This window comes from Octopus bimaculoides, chromosome 19 (assembly GCF_046866305.1).
Source record: "Octopus bimaculoides isolate indiv1 chromosome 19, ASM4686630v1, whole genome shotgun sequence".
Classification (NCBI taxonomy): Eukaryota; Metazoa; Mollusca; class Cephalopoda; order Octopoda; family Octopodidae; genus Octopus; species Octopus bimaculoides.
Genome location: NC_142946.1, coordinates 4,100,699 through 4,117,527, shown reverse-complemented (window position 1 = coordinate 4,117,527; position 16,829 = coordinate 4,100,699). Strand labels below are relative to the sequence as shown.

The window sequence follows — 16,829 nt, the reverse complement described above, 5'->3', positions numbered from 1 at the left end:
ATTGGAGGCAAGGTTGGGGAGAGTAGGTGATGACTGGCTGTATGGAAAGGGTGATGAGAAACAGAACAGTAATAGCAAATGGGGTGGGGGGCTGGTGAAAGGGAGATGACAAGTGGGTGGAGGGCAGAGTGAGATGCATGGTGTGATAAGGATGAGTCGGCAGGAAATGGTTCATGGAGGAGGGAGAGAGATAACTGATAGCACAGAAGAGGAATCAATGTAAAATGTCAGTGGAAGCGGGTTCCAGCTTCTGGGAGAGGAAAAGATAACTGGTAGAGCAGAAAAGGTATTGTGACATATGTAGTTCTGCTCTCATTCGATTACAGTTTCAGAATCCTGCAGTAGATAGGAAAGTGATGGGGGGGGACCAGCGATAGGGAGATTTGGGGTCAGTGGGGAAGGTATGACAAAAGGAAATAGGACAAGGAGACCAGTTGTTTATATAGACATTATTGCTTCCAAAACGTGTTTCGCCATGATTGGTAGGTCTTCTTCATACCACTTATCAACAATCATTTTCATCTTTTCTCATCTCCTCTACAAGGTTCAAATTCCTGAGATCAGCCTTCACTACTTCATCCCGTATTTTCCCTGGATTTTCCCCTTCTCTCTTCCACAAGCTCCATCCTCTTTAAGCAAGTGATCCTTCTGTCTGCAGCTGCTCTCATCCATACACATCACATGTCCAATACCAACGTAGTCTTCTCTTCTGCTCATTACATCCGATTCCTTTTATGTCTGGGTTTTTTTCTCAACATATTTGTACTTTGTCCAACTGCACTGACCTCGTCTAACTTTATTCCCTCCAGTGTCCAGTCACACTGACCAGTATTAATCTTGTCCATTGGCTACAACAAGGTCAGCTTAACACAACGATGAGACCACAACAGAGGCTACATGTCATCACTTGATTTGTTAGAAATAGCAACCAATTCTTATATAAATCCCGTCCAAGTGTTTTAAAAAGAGAAATGATATGTCGTGTACTGTAGTCCTAGATAGATTTAGGGTAACAGTTGGCATGTCTATGATCATACATCCATCCGATGGATCAGGGCTGACCTGTCTGGATTAAACAACAACAAGACACAATGGCAACAATTAACTTATTTGACATTGCTCCCTTCTCCGTCCCCTCCCCTTACTTGTTTCTTTCTTTCTTTCACCTCTTAATGGTTCACTTCCGCATATTTCACACTGACAACTCATCCACTGAGACCCCCCCACCACTCCTCCAACCCCACTCGTTTCTCTCTCTGGTTTCTATGGTAACTGGTGGCATGACAAAGCTGATTACGAATGTTTGATGTCAGAGTCGTGTTCTCAACCACCACCACCACCTTCGTTTGTTGTGCCATGCCAGCCATGTCGTGTCATGGTAACTTGATCAGAACAATCGTATTACAATATTTGTTTCTACATAAATGGTAAATGAGTGTGTGTGTGTGTGTGTATGTATACGTGCGTGTGTGTGGTAAATTAGCATTGACATCAGAGCACGGGGCTAGAATGTGTTTTTTGGTATTTTGTCTGGTTTGCTGCACCCTTTGAGAGCAGACCCCCCACCAAGGTCAACAATATCTTTCCTCTTTCTGGAAGGAGTGGGGGGGGGGGATAGTCAATAAAGTACCAGTCATATACTGGGCTCAATTCTGCTCTCTCTCTCTCTCTCTCTCTCTCACTGTGAGAAAGGATCCTAAGGGACCACTAACAGTGACCCTTTCTCCAAAAATGAAGGGCTAAATGATGGTCCAGCAAATCTTTTCCCATAGAAAGCCTAATATGGTGCTGTTACTGCCCAAAGACCACCTGATGACCAGTACAGATAAAATGTGTGTGTCTGTGTGGACATTCATATTTACAGACGAAGAAGGGACAGCATCATCGTCATCATCGTTTTGCGTCCATTTTCCATTCTGGCATAGATTAGATGGGTTGTCATAGTCTGAGATGATCAAGGACCTCATATCTGTGTGTGTGTGTGTGTGTAGGCACAGGCCTAGCTATGTGGTTAAGATGTTTGCTCCGCAGCCACGTGGTTTCAGGGGTTGACTGATGCCTTGTGAGTGGATTTACTCAACAGAACCTGAAACAAGCCTCGTCAAAAGGGCAAAATAATTCAAGAAAAACGAACCTGCAGGAAAAAGGAAGCAAAACAAAGACGACATGGGAGGAAGTGGTTAAAATTAATGATAAACAAGATGACCAAGAAATGTAAGAAATGACAAAGCGTTGAACTAAAGAAGGCTTCCAACCAAACAAGTGGAGCATGGAAGAGCAGATGAGGGGAATGAGGGTGGTGGCGGCAGCGGTGTGTGTTTATGTGTATATCACCTTCATATCCATTTCTTCGTCTCGTTGTACAATTGGATATGTTTTCAGTATTGCATGTCGTTACTACTCTTTGATGGGTTAGGCTTACAGAAACCCAATCGCTTCACAGTTAACTCCACTACTCATGCATTCTCCATCCCATATATAAACATGGTGTCATGTAAAGAACTCCTGTGCTGGTGCCACATAAAAAGCACCCAGTTCACTCTGTAACAGGGTTGGCATTAGGAAGGGCATCCAACTATAAAAACCATGCCAAAATGGACAGTTGGAGCTTGATGCAGCTCTCTGGTTTGCCAGTTCCCTGTCAAACTGTCCAACCCATGCCAGCATGGAAAATGAGCATTAAATGATGATATATATATATATATATATATATACCGGAGTAAGCACATAAATGTGCAACAAGGTGGAAAAAAGAGTACTCGAATACCAGAGGTAGAGTAATATGCTTTATTTAAAAGCAGCAGAAATATAACAAAAGACTGTTACTCGGAGTTTCACGTTTATATTTCTGCTGCTTTTAAATAAAGTGTATATATATATATATATATATATACACACACACATTGTTGTATATGTATAGTATAGATGCAGTTATGCATTGTGGAATGTTAACTTTAAAACACTCGGTTACGTAACAAAGATTGTGCTTGTACTGTTTGATCATACATTTATGTCATCTTCAGTCTTGCTCCCCCCCCCCCATACGTCTCTACTGCAGTGCCATATGTTTATTCTCTTCAAAGAAATCCTTATGTCGTTTGCTCACAAGAAACAGTAGGGAACGAAACACAGAGGTGCTGTGTTGCATTACTGGAGACAAGTCTGTGATTAATGTTGTGATTCTACCGTTTTATTGCGCCATCCGCCCCACTTCAGTGTATGGCGTTTGTTGTTTTAACATCTGCTATTTCCTTCCTGTCACAGACTAAGTTGGACGAGTCCCCCCCCCCCCCTAGTTTACTCGACTCTTTTGCTGTCTCATCTGTGAGGTTCAGGCCCTCAGCTCCCTTGATCAGACCAAGGTATCCTTTTCTGTGGTTGCTCAACCTGTTAGAAATAACAGCCAGATCCCACTTCAAATTCCACCCTACCGTCTTTCAAAAAGGATATCTATTGGGCTATGTGGAACAAAGAGGTATGATGGTCACAGCTGGGATGTCTTTAATCATATGTCTGTTTGACGTAGGTCAATCTGAAACTAAATAACTACAACAGCTGGACAGTAACATCATCTTTTTCACTGCAGCACATCTTGTCCCCCCTTACGTCCATCTCTCTTCTGTAGTCCAGCTCAAGTTTCTGATGTTCTCAATTCATTATGTTCTGTCCCTCTCCCCCTCTCTCTCTCTTTCTCATGTTGGGAAACATCACACATCCCCTAGACTATGTTTTCCTCATTTCTAGCCATCTTCCACAGATCTTCTACATTCACACCTCCATGTCTCTCAGCCATTCAATTCTTCATATTTCTTCACTCTTTAATCTCCTCATTCACACCTCCATGTCTCTCTGCCATTCAATACTTCATATTTCTTCACTCTTTAATCTTCTCATTCACAGCTCCATGATTTTCTAGCTTCCATTATTCAACTTTTTGCTCAAATTTTATACAATCTACCTTTCACAGAAAGAGATAAATGTTGTTGTTTCACCCCAGAACAGCCTATGATCAAAGACATTCCAACTTTGACCATCCCATTGGTTTTGTAGCAAGGACTGTCCTCTTTAGTGTGTCCTATCTTTGTTTTTTTTTCTTAAGATGTTGTGATTTGACAAAGATTTCACTGTTATTTCTAGCAGGTCAAGCAACTGTGCCTCAGTAAATTTCTCTTGTTGATGACAGGGGTAAACAGTTCCTTAAACCTCTTACCAATCTCCACACACACACACACACACACACACTAGTATTCTGTTAATGATGATGATGGTGGTGAGAGGAGGAGGAGAGAGGGGAAAGTGTTTATTTTATTTGTGTCTTTGTGTTTTCAGGTAAAAGAAGTGGAACCAAGAAGTGCCTCACTAATAATGGCACCTCCAGACTTTGACCAAAGTGAGTTTGAGATGTCCACAGTTCATGTCGAGCTTCAGTTATCAGAGAAAGGCCGAGATAAATACAGAACAGTATACAGGTGATTATTTTAATTATTAAAGGTGGCAGAATCATTAGCGCACGCCAGGCAAAATGCTTAACGGCATGTCCATTGCTATGTTCTGATTTCAAATTCCACTGATGTTGACTTTGCCTTTCATCCTTTCAGGGTCGATGAATTAAGTACCAGTTATGCACTGGGGTCAATGTAATCGGCTTAATCCCTTCTCCCCAAATTTCAGGCCTTGTGCATATAATAGAAAGGATCATCAATGTTATTAATTACTGCCACACATTAATTACTGTTAGCACAACCAGACAAGATGCGTGCCAGGTCGTTTCCTGGTTTTATGTTGAGAGTTCAAATTCCACCAACATCAACTTTGTCTTTTGTCCTCTGAGGATCGACGAAGCACTGTATTTTACCATGCATAAGGAACCCCCTAATTTTGGGGGCTTAAAATTTGGAAAAAGGTTTTGTAAGGGACTATAATACTATCCATATTTTTTTAACCTAATTTTTGACAAAAAAGGACCCCTTATACATGTTAAAATACAGTAGGTACCAGTCAAGCAGGGGAGGGGTGTCAGTGCTTCACTACCCCTGGAGGGCATTATTTCTGCTAGTTACAATTAATAATTCTTTCTATAAAACTAAATATCAAGACAAGATATTTACTTTTGTACTTTCAAGGTAAATTCAGCTGGGGTCAACTTACCCCTTTTTCCCTTCCAAGGTCTTTAAGTAGTTAAATACCATCACTGTGTTCATCAGGGGACTGTTGTATGATTTAGAAATTTGCTTCTCAACCACATGGTTCAGGGGTCAGTCCCATTGCATGACACCTTGAGCAAGAATCTTCTACAGCTGACTATAATACTTTGTGAATGAAACTGATAGAGGAAACTAAGAAGAAGCCCTTCATGTGTGTGTTTGTCATTCAATGTGTCCTCATTAATACCATCTCAGCAAAAACAAAAACACGTGTTTATGTTTCCATTCTTTGGTAAGCAAAGTTCTTGTAGTTTCAACTTTCATGGTTGAGGACTAGTGGAATGGGGGGGTGGGGGGAAATATGCCTTTCTTAGTAAAAGAGGTAAGGGTTGGTGACAGGGAAAGCATCCAGCCGTAGAAAACCTGCCACAAGTTTCATCTAACCCATTCCAGCATAGAAAAGCAGACATAGAACCAAACTAAAATCTATATTCCTTAATTGCTTTCTGTTTCTCAAAATTAGACTTGTTAGTACCATAATCTTCACCAGGAACTGTTATTGGCCTCAAGTTCTTTAACTGTTCTCATTGTCTCATCTACAGTGGTCCATTTCAAGAGATTACATTGAAGAATCTAAAACCAGCAACTGAATATAGCTTAAGGTAAGATTTGGATGTTGTCACGTTGCATATGTAGACAGTTGGTGTGACCCTAGGTGAATTCTTTGAGTGTGAGGACTTGTGGTGGTTGTCTGTTTGAATGTAACATTTAAATTTTGAATTTAACACAGTTTTGGCTGATATACCCTCCGTGCATATGGTTTAGTGGTTAAGAGTGCGGGCTACTAACCCCAAGATTCCGAGTTTGATTCCAAGCAGTGACCTGAATAATAATAATAATAATAATATCGAAAAATACCTTAGGAATGAGAATCCAGGTTCGAAATTTCCCCAAGACACCTGACGAAGGCTGGAGGGTATATCAGCCAAAACGTTGTGTTAACAACAAACAAGATGAGGACAAATATCCGTCAAATGTAAATAATGTAAATAATTCTTCATCTCTTAAATACAGAACTGTATTAATTAATTTTGTTGTTATTGTTAAATCTCAAAAGTAAATCATGGAAGCAGACAGTGAAATACTTATGAGCAGTGAAGGAACCACATCACAACCACACCAACAATGTCACAAACAACATCACAACTGTATCATAATGTCACAACTAAGATAATAATATCACAAACAACACCACAACTACACGAGCAATGTCATAAACAACATCACAATTAAGACAGTAATATCATAAAGAACATATTCACACCCACAATGTCACAAGCAAACCAACAGTGTTTTCATTCCCACACCATTTATCTTCCATTGCTTCCACATTTAAAAGTGGAAGTTCTCATGAATTGCATTTACCATTAATTTTCTTCTTCTTCTTTCAGAGCTTGTTCCCGATTTGAAGAACTAAAGGGGAGCATGACTGAACCGGTCATCTTTAAAACTTTATGTTGTGTACCAGACCAGCCGCAACATCCAAAATTAGCCAACAAAACTAAAAACAGTTTATTATTAAAGTGGAATGTAAGTAGGAAAGAATTCTCTTTTCTTAATAACACACACACACACAGCACCATCATAAGCGTGTGTGTATGTGTGTGTGTGTATAACACTCCAGCAACGTTGGTTTCCTTTTCCCCCCCGAAATAAATATTATAACAACTGCCTTTTTTCGAAATTGTTCTCCAAGGGACAAATGAGATTTCCAAAATAGCTTTCTGTTTATGTTCTTTGAGCACCTGTTTTCTTATTCCAAGCCACACAGGGCCTTCTTTTGGGAATTTCAAGTTTTTTATAACTTCAATTAAAGAACTACTCCAACGATTTTTATAACATATTTTCCTTTGTTTACTATTATTATTATTGTTGTTGTTTATGAAGTATGTTATATCTGTTTTAATCAATGCTTCATCTGTTTCTAAAATGTGGAAAATATTTTTACCTCCTGCAATATGATAAGGAATTGGTGCTGTTTAGAATTCCTGAGTTGTAACATTCCAAAAAAATTTTACTTAATACACATGTACATACATACATCATCATCATCATCTCCATATGTTTATGCTGCCAGCAGAGTAATTTACTATTCTTCTATGTCCTCCTGCTTTTCCTCTGTGACACTCCAAGAACATTTCAACAACTGTCCATGACATTTTCCCCCATTTCTTCCATGCTATGTTACTACCCTGCTTACATTGTATGAGATGGATGGATGGGTAGATAACTCATCATCATCATCGTTTAATGTCCGTTTTCCATGCTGGCATGGATTGAACGGTTCGACCGGAGTCTGGTAAGCCAAAAGCTTTAACCCCCGCCTCCCCCATTCCTGACTAAAAGACAGAAAAAAATTCTGGCTCCACAATGTTTCCCTTGTTTTTCTTTTGCTGTGGACATCCACAGATTTCTATTAATGTGGCCATATTGTTCTTGGGCATTGGTAATGACCTCCATAGCTTCCAATCAATATTTAGAACTGTATCATCATCGTCGTCGTCATTTTAGTGGAAGTTGTATTTTTTTTTTGTTTATTCCTTTGGCCTGAGCCCATAGCCATCCGTCACTTTCAGATTAGTAAGGTCAATTTATTCTAATGCCCCCTTTGAAATAGTGCCAAGTCATATGGACACAATAGAAATGGGATTTCTGAGCACCAGTGTCCTGGGGCCAGAAACAGGGCCCAGGACGGCCCCAGGACACTGGTGTTGAGAGTTGAAGAGACAGAAGCGAGACAGGAATGCTTGAGTGACCTTGACAAGATTTGATCTTGGAATGTAATGAGCTGCAACAAATAATGCAAAGAATTTTTTTTTCTGACTCTGTTAATGATTCTGCCAGCCTGACACAATAACAACAACAAAGACGATGATGATGATGATAGTAAGTTCTTGTGTAGCTAGAGGGACCTATTTTGGTAAGAGAGCTGATCACTTTTGATATCTACTCCCCAACATATTACCGGTATCTTGTGATAAAGATAATGGCTCATTTATAGTTGATTAAGTGTTGAGGAGGAGGAGGGCAGTGGTGGTGGAGAGATTGTTTTCTCTTTGCTGCTTGTTCAGTGGCCAAGGTAGCAGGTTCAATCCACTCCCTCTCTCTGTCTCCATCTTGATGCAAGCTTCACCTACACCTGCTGTTAATTAGTGAACTGCAGCTGGGTGGGTGGGTGTTACAAGGAGGGGGTGGTTATGCCTTAAATAACTCTTCACTACCTCTACTACTACTACTATCGCTACCACCACCACCATCACCAATACTGCATAACATCATACCACTCCTGCCTCCACCACAACCCTCGTGATTCCATAAATATCACCACTGCTAAGAACCATACATGACCACCAACACCACCATACAGCACTTACATGACCTGGTCTCCCCCACCACCACTGTACACCACTTTGATGATGATGATGATGATGATGGTTGTTGTGGCGGCAGTGGTGGTGGTGGTATGATAAACCATTATTGTTGTTGAGAGAAAAAGATGGAAATATATTCAGATGAATAAAACTGCGGTTTTCTTCTCTCTTTTCAGGCTGCCTGTGAAAATGGTTCAAAAATATCAACATATTCATTAGAATATGATAAGGTAGGTCGTTCTTCTTGTTTGTATAATACAGAAACACGCACACTTATGAACATATACTTATATTAGTACACACACACACACCTGTACACTCACACATTTAATACATATACATACCTGTGTATGTGATGGTCAGAGGTCAGCAATGCCTGTGCAGAGTTTTAGGTCCAATAAGGCTTGCATGACACCTCATAGACCCTCTCCACTCTACTGACATTATCCAGAGCAAGATGTCTGGTGCCAATATGAGCCACAGGCTCGGGGATGTGGGAGCGCCATGATCGCTATCACAAACCAAAAGATCCCCAAAATGTCCAATGCCATTCCCTGCATATCTGGTTTTATATCAGAGTGACCTTCTCCAAGAGACATGCTTCAACAGAAGCTGAGGGGTGCCTCACTCCCAGTGATCTTCTAGCACACTGGACACCATCCACATACATGCATGTAATCTGGTGCCACATAAAAAGCACCCTGTACACTCTGTAAGGGCATCCAACTGTAGAAACCTTGTCAAAGCAGACATTAGAACCTGGTGCAACTGCCAGGCTTGCCAATTCCTGTCAAATTGTCTAACCTATGTCAGCATGGAATGGAGACGATAAATAATGATGACTATATTTAGGCGTAGGAGTGGCTGTGTGGTAAGTAGCCTGTTTACCAACCACATGGTCCCGGGTTCAGTCCCACAGCATGGCACCTTGGGTAAGTGTCTTCTACTATAGCCTCAGGCCGACCAAAGCCTTGTGAGTGGATTTGGTAGACAGAAACTGAAAGAAGCTTGTTGTATATATATATATATATGTGTGTGTGTGTGTCTTTCTGTCTGTGTTTGTCCACCGTCACCACTTGATAACTGGTGTTGGTATGTTTATATCCCTGTAACTTAGTGGCTCAGCAAGAGACTAATAGAATAAGCACTGGACTTAAAAATAAATTAGACCAAGCACCAGGGTTGATGTGTTTGACTAAAATTCGTCTAGGGGGTGCTCCAGCATGGCCACAGTTTGATGAGTGGAAGATAAAACAGAAAAATAAAAATCTGTTTGATTCAATTCATTTTAGTTGTAGTTGTTGTTGTTCAGCTGCTCCCATTCGTCTTTGAGAAAACGTAGGAAACGAAATAAATGTAGAATTCTTCAATCTTTTTTGTTAGTGGAACTACTCACTCATCACACATCTATCGCAGGGTGGTGGCAGTGGAGAATGTTTGAGAATGAAAAATTATGTTTTAGATTTTGAAGACTGCAAAATAGTTTTTGTCTTTGATTCTACGAGAATCGTTTTTTCTTATTTCTTTTTTTTTCTACACCATCTTGAAGTGACTCTGAAGAATCTCCTTCATGTCTTGTTGTGTGGTCGACTGTTTTAAAAAGCAGTAAACTCATATTATATCAGCTTCAGCAGGTTTTTATCTGATAAGGCCTCTTTTAATATTCTCTTTTAGAGCAACATTATATCCTCCAGCCAAATGTAGAATATTACCATTTTTTCTTTTTCTCTTTCTCAGATAGTTGAGTAAATGACCCCGGGGGATAATTGGTTGCTGGGGTGAGCCGAGTGTGTTATTTCTGCTAAATTGTCTAACCCTCTACCATCCACATTTACCAATTCCTTCAATTAATATTTCAGGGTTTTGATTAATCTTCAGTTTATCTTTATAATTAAATTAAAATAAAATGTTTTGGTATTTAAAAAGGAGTGGAATAATGTCTGCTGATTACAGACAAGAGGAAGAACTCGGTGTTTCTTGTTATTTACTTCTGTATTTAAAGAGATTCTGGTTACAGAAACGGGTGCGGTTCCAAACCTGTTTTGCAATTTATAAAATATTTTGCAGTACTGAATGTTTCTGCCAAATTGCTTTTGTCATTCTTTGAGATAGGAATTAATGATTAGAGGTGGACTAGGAGGAAGAGAAGCAATAATTAGGGGTGGACAATGTTTAAGGGTGGATTATAGAAAAGAGCAAATGATGGCTCTTGTAGTAATCCGTCAATGTTTGTGGTTTAATATTTTAGTTTGCTGTAAGGTGGCAAGCTGACACGGCCATCAGAGCAACCGTTAGCATGCCAGGCGAAATACTTAGTAACATTTTGTGTCTTGATGTTCTGAGTTGAACTTTGCCTTTCATCCTTTCAGGGTTGATAAAGTAAGTACCAGTTGAATACTGGGGCTGATGTAATTGACTTCCCCCCCCCCCTCACCACAAAAGGAAAAAGTACCAGATAGATTCCTGTCAAGGATGTCACTCTTGGAAACATCTCTTTGGTTTGATTGGAAGATCGCCTGCCATTCTCTGTGTGTGTGTGTGTTTTGTCTTCTTTGCTCTAGATTCTTCTTCTCTGTCTCAGAACCAGTTAATACGGTTGTGAATTAGTCGACATTTAGTTTGATGTATTTCCATAAAGATCAAACCCTGGTATTGTACCAGATAAAACAGTAGGGGTTAACATCTTGTCGCAGCTTCCTTCTTTTGTGAAAATACCAATGGAATGTTTAGAAAATCGGTGTAGAGGAGGAGAAAATAGAAGAGGAGGGAAAGGAAGTCACAAGGTTTACAAGCAAAGCCTCTCAGTTCCATGCTCACTTGTAATAAGTCAATCTACATCTTATATTTCAATGAGGTTTTATCAGGTTACTGCACTTGTTAACTTGGCTGTAATTAACCAAAGTAAATTTATTTTTTCCCTCTCGTTTTCCTCCATTTTTGCTGAATGACCCCCCCCCCCCCAACCACCAGTTCATTGGTGCTTAATGTCTACCATGTTTTCTTATCTTTTCCAGGGCTTAAACAATGGAGAATTCTATGAAGTGTACAGTGGTTTAGTGAAACAGCATCGTATTAACTATTTACAGGCTGGCACCAAGTATACTTTCCGGTTAGCTGCTATTAATAGCATTGGCAAAAGGTTGGTGTGATGATTCTTTCTACTGTAGGCACAAGGGCTGAAAATTTTAGGGGAGGGAGAGAGTTGATATCAGTATCAGAAGGCATCAAGGGGAATATAAAGGAAATTGGAATGGGGTTCCCAGTAGAACTGTTGCAAAAGGTTTTCCTCCTTGGCACAACCAGAATAATCAGGAAAGTATTAGAGAGCTGTAAAAGAACGAATAGCATGGTACCGTAGGCTGAAGGTAATAAGCCTGATACGCATGCAAGACTCCAGGAGCTCCAACCAAACCTTTGATAAAGAGAAAATGATAATAATAATAATAATAATAATAATCCTTTCTACTATAGGCAAAAGGCCTGAAATTTTGGAGGAGGGGACTAGTCGATTACATCAACCCCATACTGAAGACTATGGTAGAAGCATAATTCCTGTTAACATTGTCTCTCTTTCTCTCTGTTTTCAGCCTTTTTAGTGAACTGACAAGTTATTGCACAAGTGGGACTGTTCCACCTCAACCTGATCCCCCTACAATCACCACAAGTCAGATTAATTCCTTAAACCTCTCCTGGGTGAAACGACAAAGTGACGAGACTTTTACTTTACAAATGGAAGATGAGACAACTGTAAGTAAAACTTTGCTGAGATTCCTTGACTGCTTTTGTGTGTGTGTGGTAGGGGAGGGGTTTTGGTTTTATCGTTCAGAATGATTGCCCCATAATCTTTGCTACACTGGTTCTGTCTTCTATGATGGCTATTGTCTGAAAGCTTTTTTTTTTCTTTGCATGTGTACCGTCGTTGGTCCCTCTGTGTTTCGATGTTAAATTACATTGGAACATTAATGGGATCAGACACAAACTTACAACTCATATGTCGTTATATAACATTACCTGTGATGTAACAGCATCGTAATAATATCATAACACACCCTACATGGTATAAACACTGTATGTGATGTAACAAATACATCAGAATGACATAATGTAATGACTCCTCATAATGATATTATTACCACATACGTCATTAATCGTTATGATGTGAGGATCAACAATATAAGATCCTCCAGTCATGTGATATATGATCATAACGTATCCCCTTCATCAGATGATATGATCACATTCAAGATTAATTAATTTACTAATAATGCACAACACATTGTTTTTGGGGTGGTTTGAAATGTCAGATAAATTTGTTTTGATAAACATACAAGTACAACCTCTCAGTGGAAAGTAAACAGAGTAGTTTTATTTCTTGATTGTGTAAATAAGACAAATCAGTTTAGTTGTGTCCTGGTTTGTATCTACTGTAAATAGCAATGATAAATCTTTCTGTTTCTCTGATGAAGGTTAGTAACATCAGATTGGTATTGCTTTTTTTTTTCTGTCCACGGAGAGATAAAACTTTTGATGTAACCACTTTGTTTACAGTTCACAGTGAGGTTCAAATTCAAATAACACCATTCACTGTCTTCTTTCTTTTACAGGGACACGGTTTCCTTGTAGTCTACAATGGTCCAAACTGTAGCTATAAAGTGCCAAATTTACAACGGAACACTGACTACAGATTCAGGGTAAATAGAAATAAATCTGCACGCATTTCCTCATCATCATTGCCACTTTCATTATCCACCATCATGACAAACAATATTAATATCAGTGATATCATCACCATAGCTATATTGTTATAATTTTTGTCTGTGCAAAATACTATCAGCTGGTTGCAAATCTTCATTGAATGGTTTTTATCTCAAAAATTTCCTTCTCCGAGATGGATTGTCTTCAGTATGACCCTTGGACACCATCTACCCATGACTGTATTGAGAAATTTGCAATATAAATTTACATAATTCAGCCAGAGGGTGCGATAGGTGAACCGTGATATACTGAATGTGTGCTAAGTGAACCGTGATATGAAAACAACAATGTTGTCACAAGTCAGAAGGAGATTTGCCATTCCATCACATCAAATGTGTTTTTTTTTGTTTTATTTTCTAATATTTATACTTATTTTTTTGTAAAATTGTTTTAAGTATGACTATGTTTTATGTTCACCACATTTAATTAACTTTCCCTGTTAATCACCTGCAAATGTTGTTTGATTTGTACCTAATTTTAGTTATCAGCCAAAAATGAGGAGGGTCCTAGCAAATGGAGTGAAATAGTCACCTACCAGACCCTTCCAGGACCCCCAGGTATACCAAGTAAAGTTCAGGTGAAGGGCAAAATCCATGCACATCACTTCAAAGTGACATGGGGTGAGTACGTCGTTTTGGTCCTTACTGACCTTTGGTCACTTGCATCTGCACACAGTGTTTATCTCAACATCTACACACAGTATCTATCTATATATATACACACACACACACACACACATATACAATTTCTTCATCTACACACAGTATCTATCTATATATTTATATATATATATATATATATATATATATATATATATAAACCATTTTGAGCGTGGCCATTGCCTGACTGGCCTTCGTGCCAGTGGCACGTAAAAGTACCCACTACACTCTCAGAGTGGTTGGCGTTAGGAAGAGCATCCAGCTGTAGAAATTCTGCCAAATCAGATTGGAGCCTGGTGCAGCCATCTGGTTTCACCAGTCCTCAGTCAAATCGTCCAACCCATGCTAGCATGGAAAGCGGATGTTAAATGATGATGATGATACACACACACACACAGTGTCTTCACCTACACACTTTGTCTGTCCACTACACAGTCTATATATATATATATATATATTGGTTACCAACCACATGGTTCCGGGTTCAGTTCCATTGCATGGCACCTTGGGTAAGTGTCTTCTACTATAGCTTTGGTCCGACCGAAGCCTTGTGAGTGGATTTGGTGGACGGAAACTGAAAGAAGCCCGTCGTATACACGTGTGTGTGTGTGTCTCCCCACCATCGCTTGGCAATCAATGTTGGTGTGTTTATGTCCCCATAACTCGGCAAATTGGCTATTGGTCTATTCTATTGGTCTCAGCAAAAGAGACCAATAGAATAAGTACTAGGCTTACAAGAATAAGTCCTGGGGTCGATATGCTCGATTAAAGGTTGTGCTCCAGCATGGCTGCAGTGAGATGACTGAAACAAAAGAATTTATGTACGCACACACACTCACATACAATGTCTTCATCTACATATTGTGTCTATTCACTCAATATCTACACACAGTATCTATCTATTTATCTATCTATCTGTCAGTCTGTCTGTCTATCTACTTATCTTTCTAGTTATCTACCTATCTATCTATACACACACCATATGTGTTCTAAACTTTGAATTGTTTAAAACCTGTAATCGTTAAATTGTTTAGTTTGTTTGATGTTATCCTGGCTGTATATTAAAAGCTCTCCTCTTGATGACCTTCCCTACAGATCCCCCCAAGGATACAGGAGGCACTAAAGTGTTTAATTACCATGTGGAAATGGATGATGGTGAAGGTGAGTATTGTTTCCATTAATTCAATCAACCAGCCATGACCAGCTGGTTGTGTTTTCCCCTTCAAGGTCGACTGGTTTCTGTTGGGGCAGTAAACCTGCTTTGTAAAAACAAGTCCTACAGACATTCCTCATCTCTGTCTTGCGCAGCCGAGCGCCATATGCAAATGCCAAAACCTGTTGCGGCTTATTTCATTGCTTTTATTTTACACAAACCATTGTCAGACATCATCATCACCCCCACCCTCATCTGTTTCCCCATCCAGCAATGCACTTTACCAACTTTTCATCCTTTCTGTGACTCTTAATATCTTTAGGTTTGAAATTTACCATTTCTTCTTTGTCTGTTTTTGCTGATTTTTCCTCTGACACACACACAGCAGGGAGAGGGGAGTCATGGCCGCATGATAAAAATGTTCACTCCCCAAACCATGTGGTATTGAGTCCAATCGGTACTTTGAGCAAGTATCTTCAACTATAGCCCTGAGCCTTATAAGTGGATTTGGTCGATGGAAACTGAAAGAATCCCATTGTGTGTGTGTTTGTGCTTCTTTATCTTGACATCGTATGATAGTTGTAAATGAGTGCCACCGTTGTACAAGTGGTGTCATTCATTTCTGATATTCTGTGAAAAGATGTCTGGCCGTGAGAAAATATTACTTTGGGGTTGGAAAAGATGAGGGTCAGTGACAGGAACAGCATCCGGCTGTAGAAGATCTGCCTCTGAATGGAGAAATGGACGTTAAATTACGATGAAAAAACCCACAAAGATATGTGTGTGTATGTATGAATATATATATAGGTTCAAAAAAACACAAAAAACAATAACAAAAAAACAACAAAGTGAGGACGTGATACGGGTAGTGTTATTGGACGCTCGGGAAAGGAAGGAGAGAGAATATATATATATATATATATATATATATATATATACATACATACACAAAGATATGTGTATATATATATATATATAGTGTGTGTGTGTGTGTGTGTATATATACATACATATATATAAAGTGTGTGTGTGTGTGTATATATATATATATGTATATATATATATTTATTGTGTGTGTGTGTGTGTGTGTGTGTGTGTCTTTTGTTGGTGTATATTGACAAATGATGTAAACATGGGGAAAAACATGGAAAAAAAACCTTTGAAACCGGAAAATCTGTCTTTCTGGAATACAAAGGCTTCACACAATGTTTGTTTTGGTGTACAGAGTGTGACTGGCTCACTGGGAATGTGGAACCAACAACACTCATTGTTCACCACTTGTTTAAGGCTATATACATACATCTGCGTCTGTATGCCTGTATATATGTATGTATGTATGTATGTATGTATGTATGTGTGTATATATATATATATGGTGAGAGAGGGAGAGTCATCATAATCACTTAACTACAGACAGAATGAATGAACAACCAAAAGTATTATTGCTGATGACATCACAATAATTATCATAACAAATAGGAAGTGGCTGTGTGGTGAGTAGCTTGCTTACCAACCACATGGCTCCGGGTTCAGTCCCACTGCGTAGCACCTTGGGCAAGTGTCTTCTACTATAGCCTTGGGCTAACCAAAGCCTTGTGAGTGGATTTGATAGGCAGAAACTGAAAGAAGCCCGTCGTATATATGTATAGATATATATATATGTGTGTCTGTGTCTGACAAACGCACG

At 39.3% G+C, this 16,829-nt stretch overlaps 1 protein-coding gene across 20 annotated transcripts in view; it reads left to right on the top strand.

Moving 5' to 3' along the window:
* LOC106884054 (fibronectin type-III domain-containing protein 3A) overlaps positions 1-16,829 on the top strand; it is a 250,398-nt gene that overhangs the window by 219,550 nt on the left and 14,019 nt on the right. For all 20 annotated transcript variants that reach the window (XM_089366370.1, XM_089366362.1, XM_052974886.2 and 17 more), the window contains 9 exons: positions 4,330-4,469; positions 5,747-5,806; positions 6,596-6,734; positions 8,752-8,805; positions 11,590-11,714; positions 12,163-12,322; positions 13,180-13,266; positions 13,812-13,950; positions 15,085-15,150. In XM_089366370.1, coding sequence (XP_089222496.1) covers positions 4,330-4,469; positions 5,747-5,806; positions 6,596-6,734; positions 8,752-8,805; positions 11,590-11,714; positions 12,163-12,322; positions 13,180-13,266; positions 13,812-13,950; positions 15,085-15,150 — 970 coding nt within the window. The remainder of the gene's footprint in view (positions 1-4,329; positions 4,470-5,746; positions 5,807-6,595; positions 6,735-8,751; positions 8,806-11,589; positions 11,715-12,162; positions 12,323-13,179; positions 13,267-13,811; positions 13,951-15,084; positions 15,151-16,829) is intronic.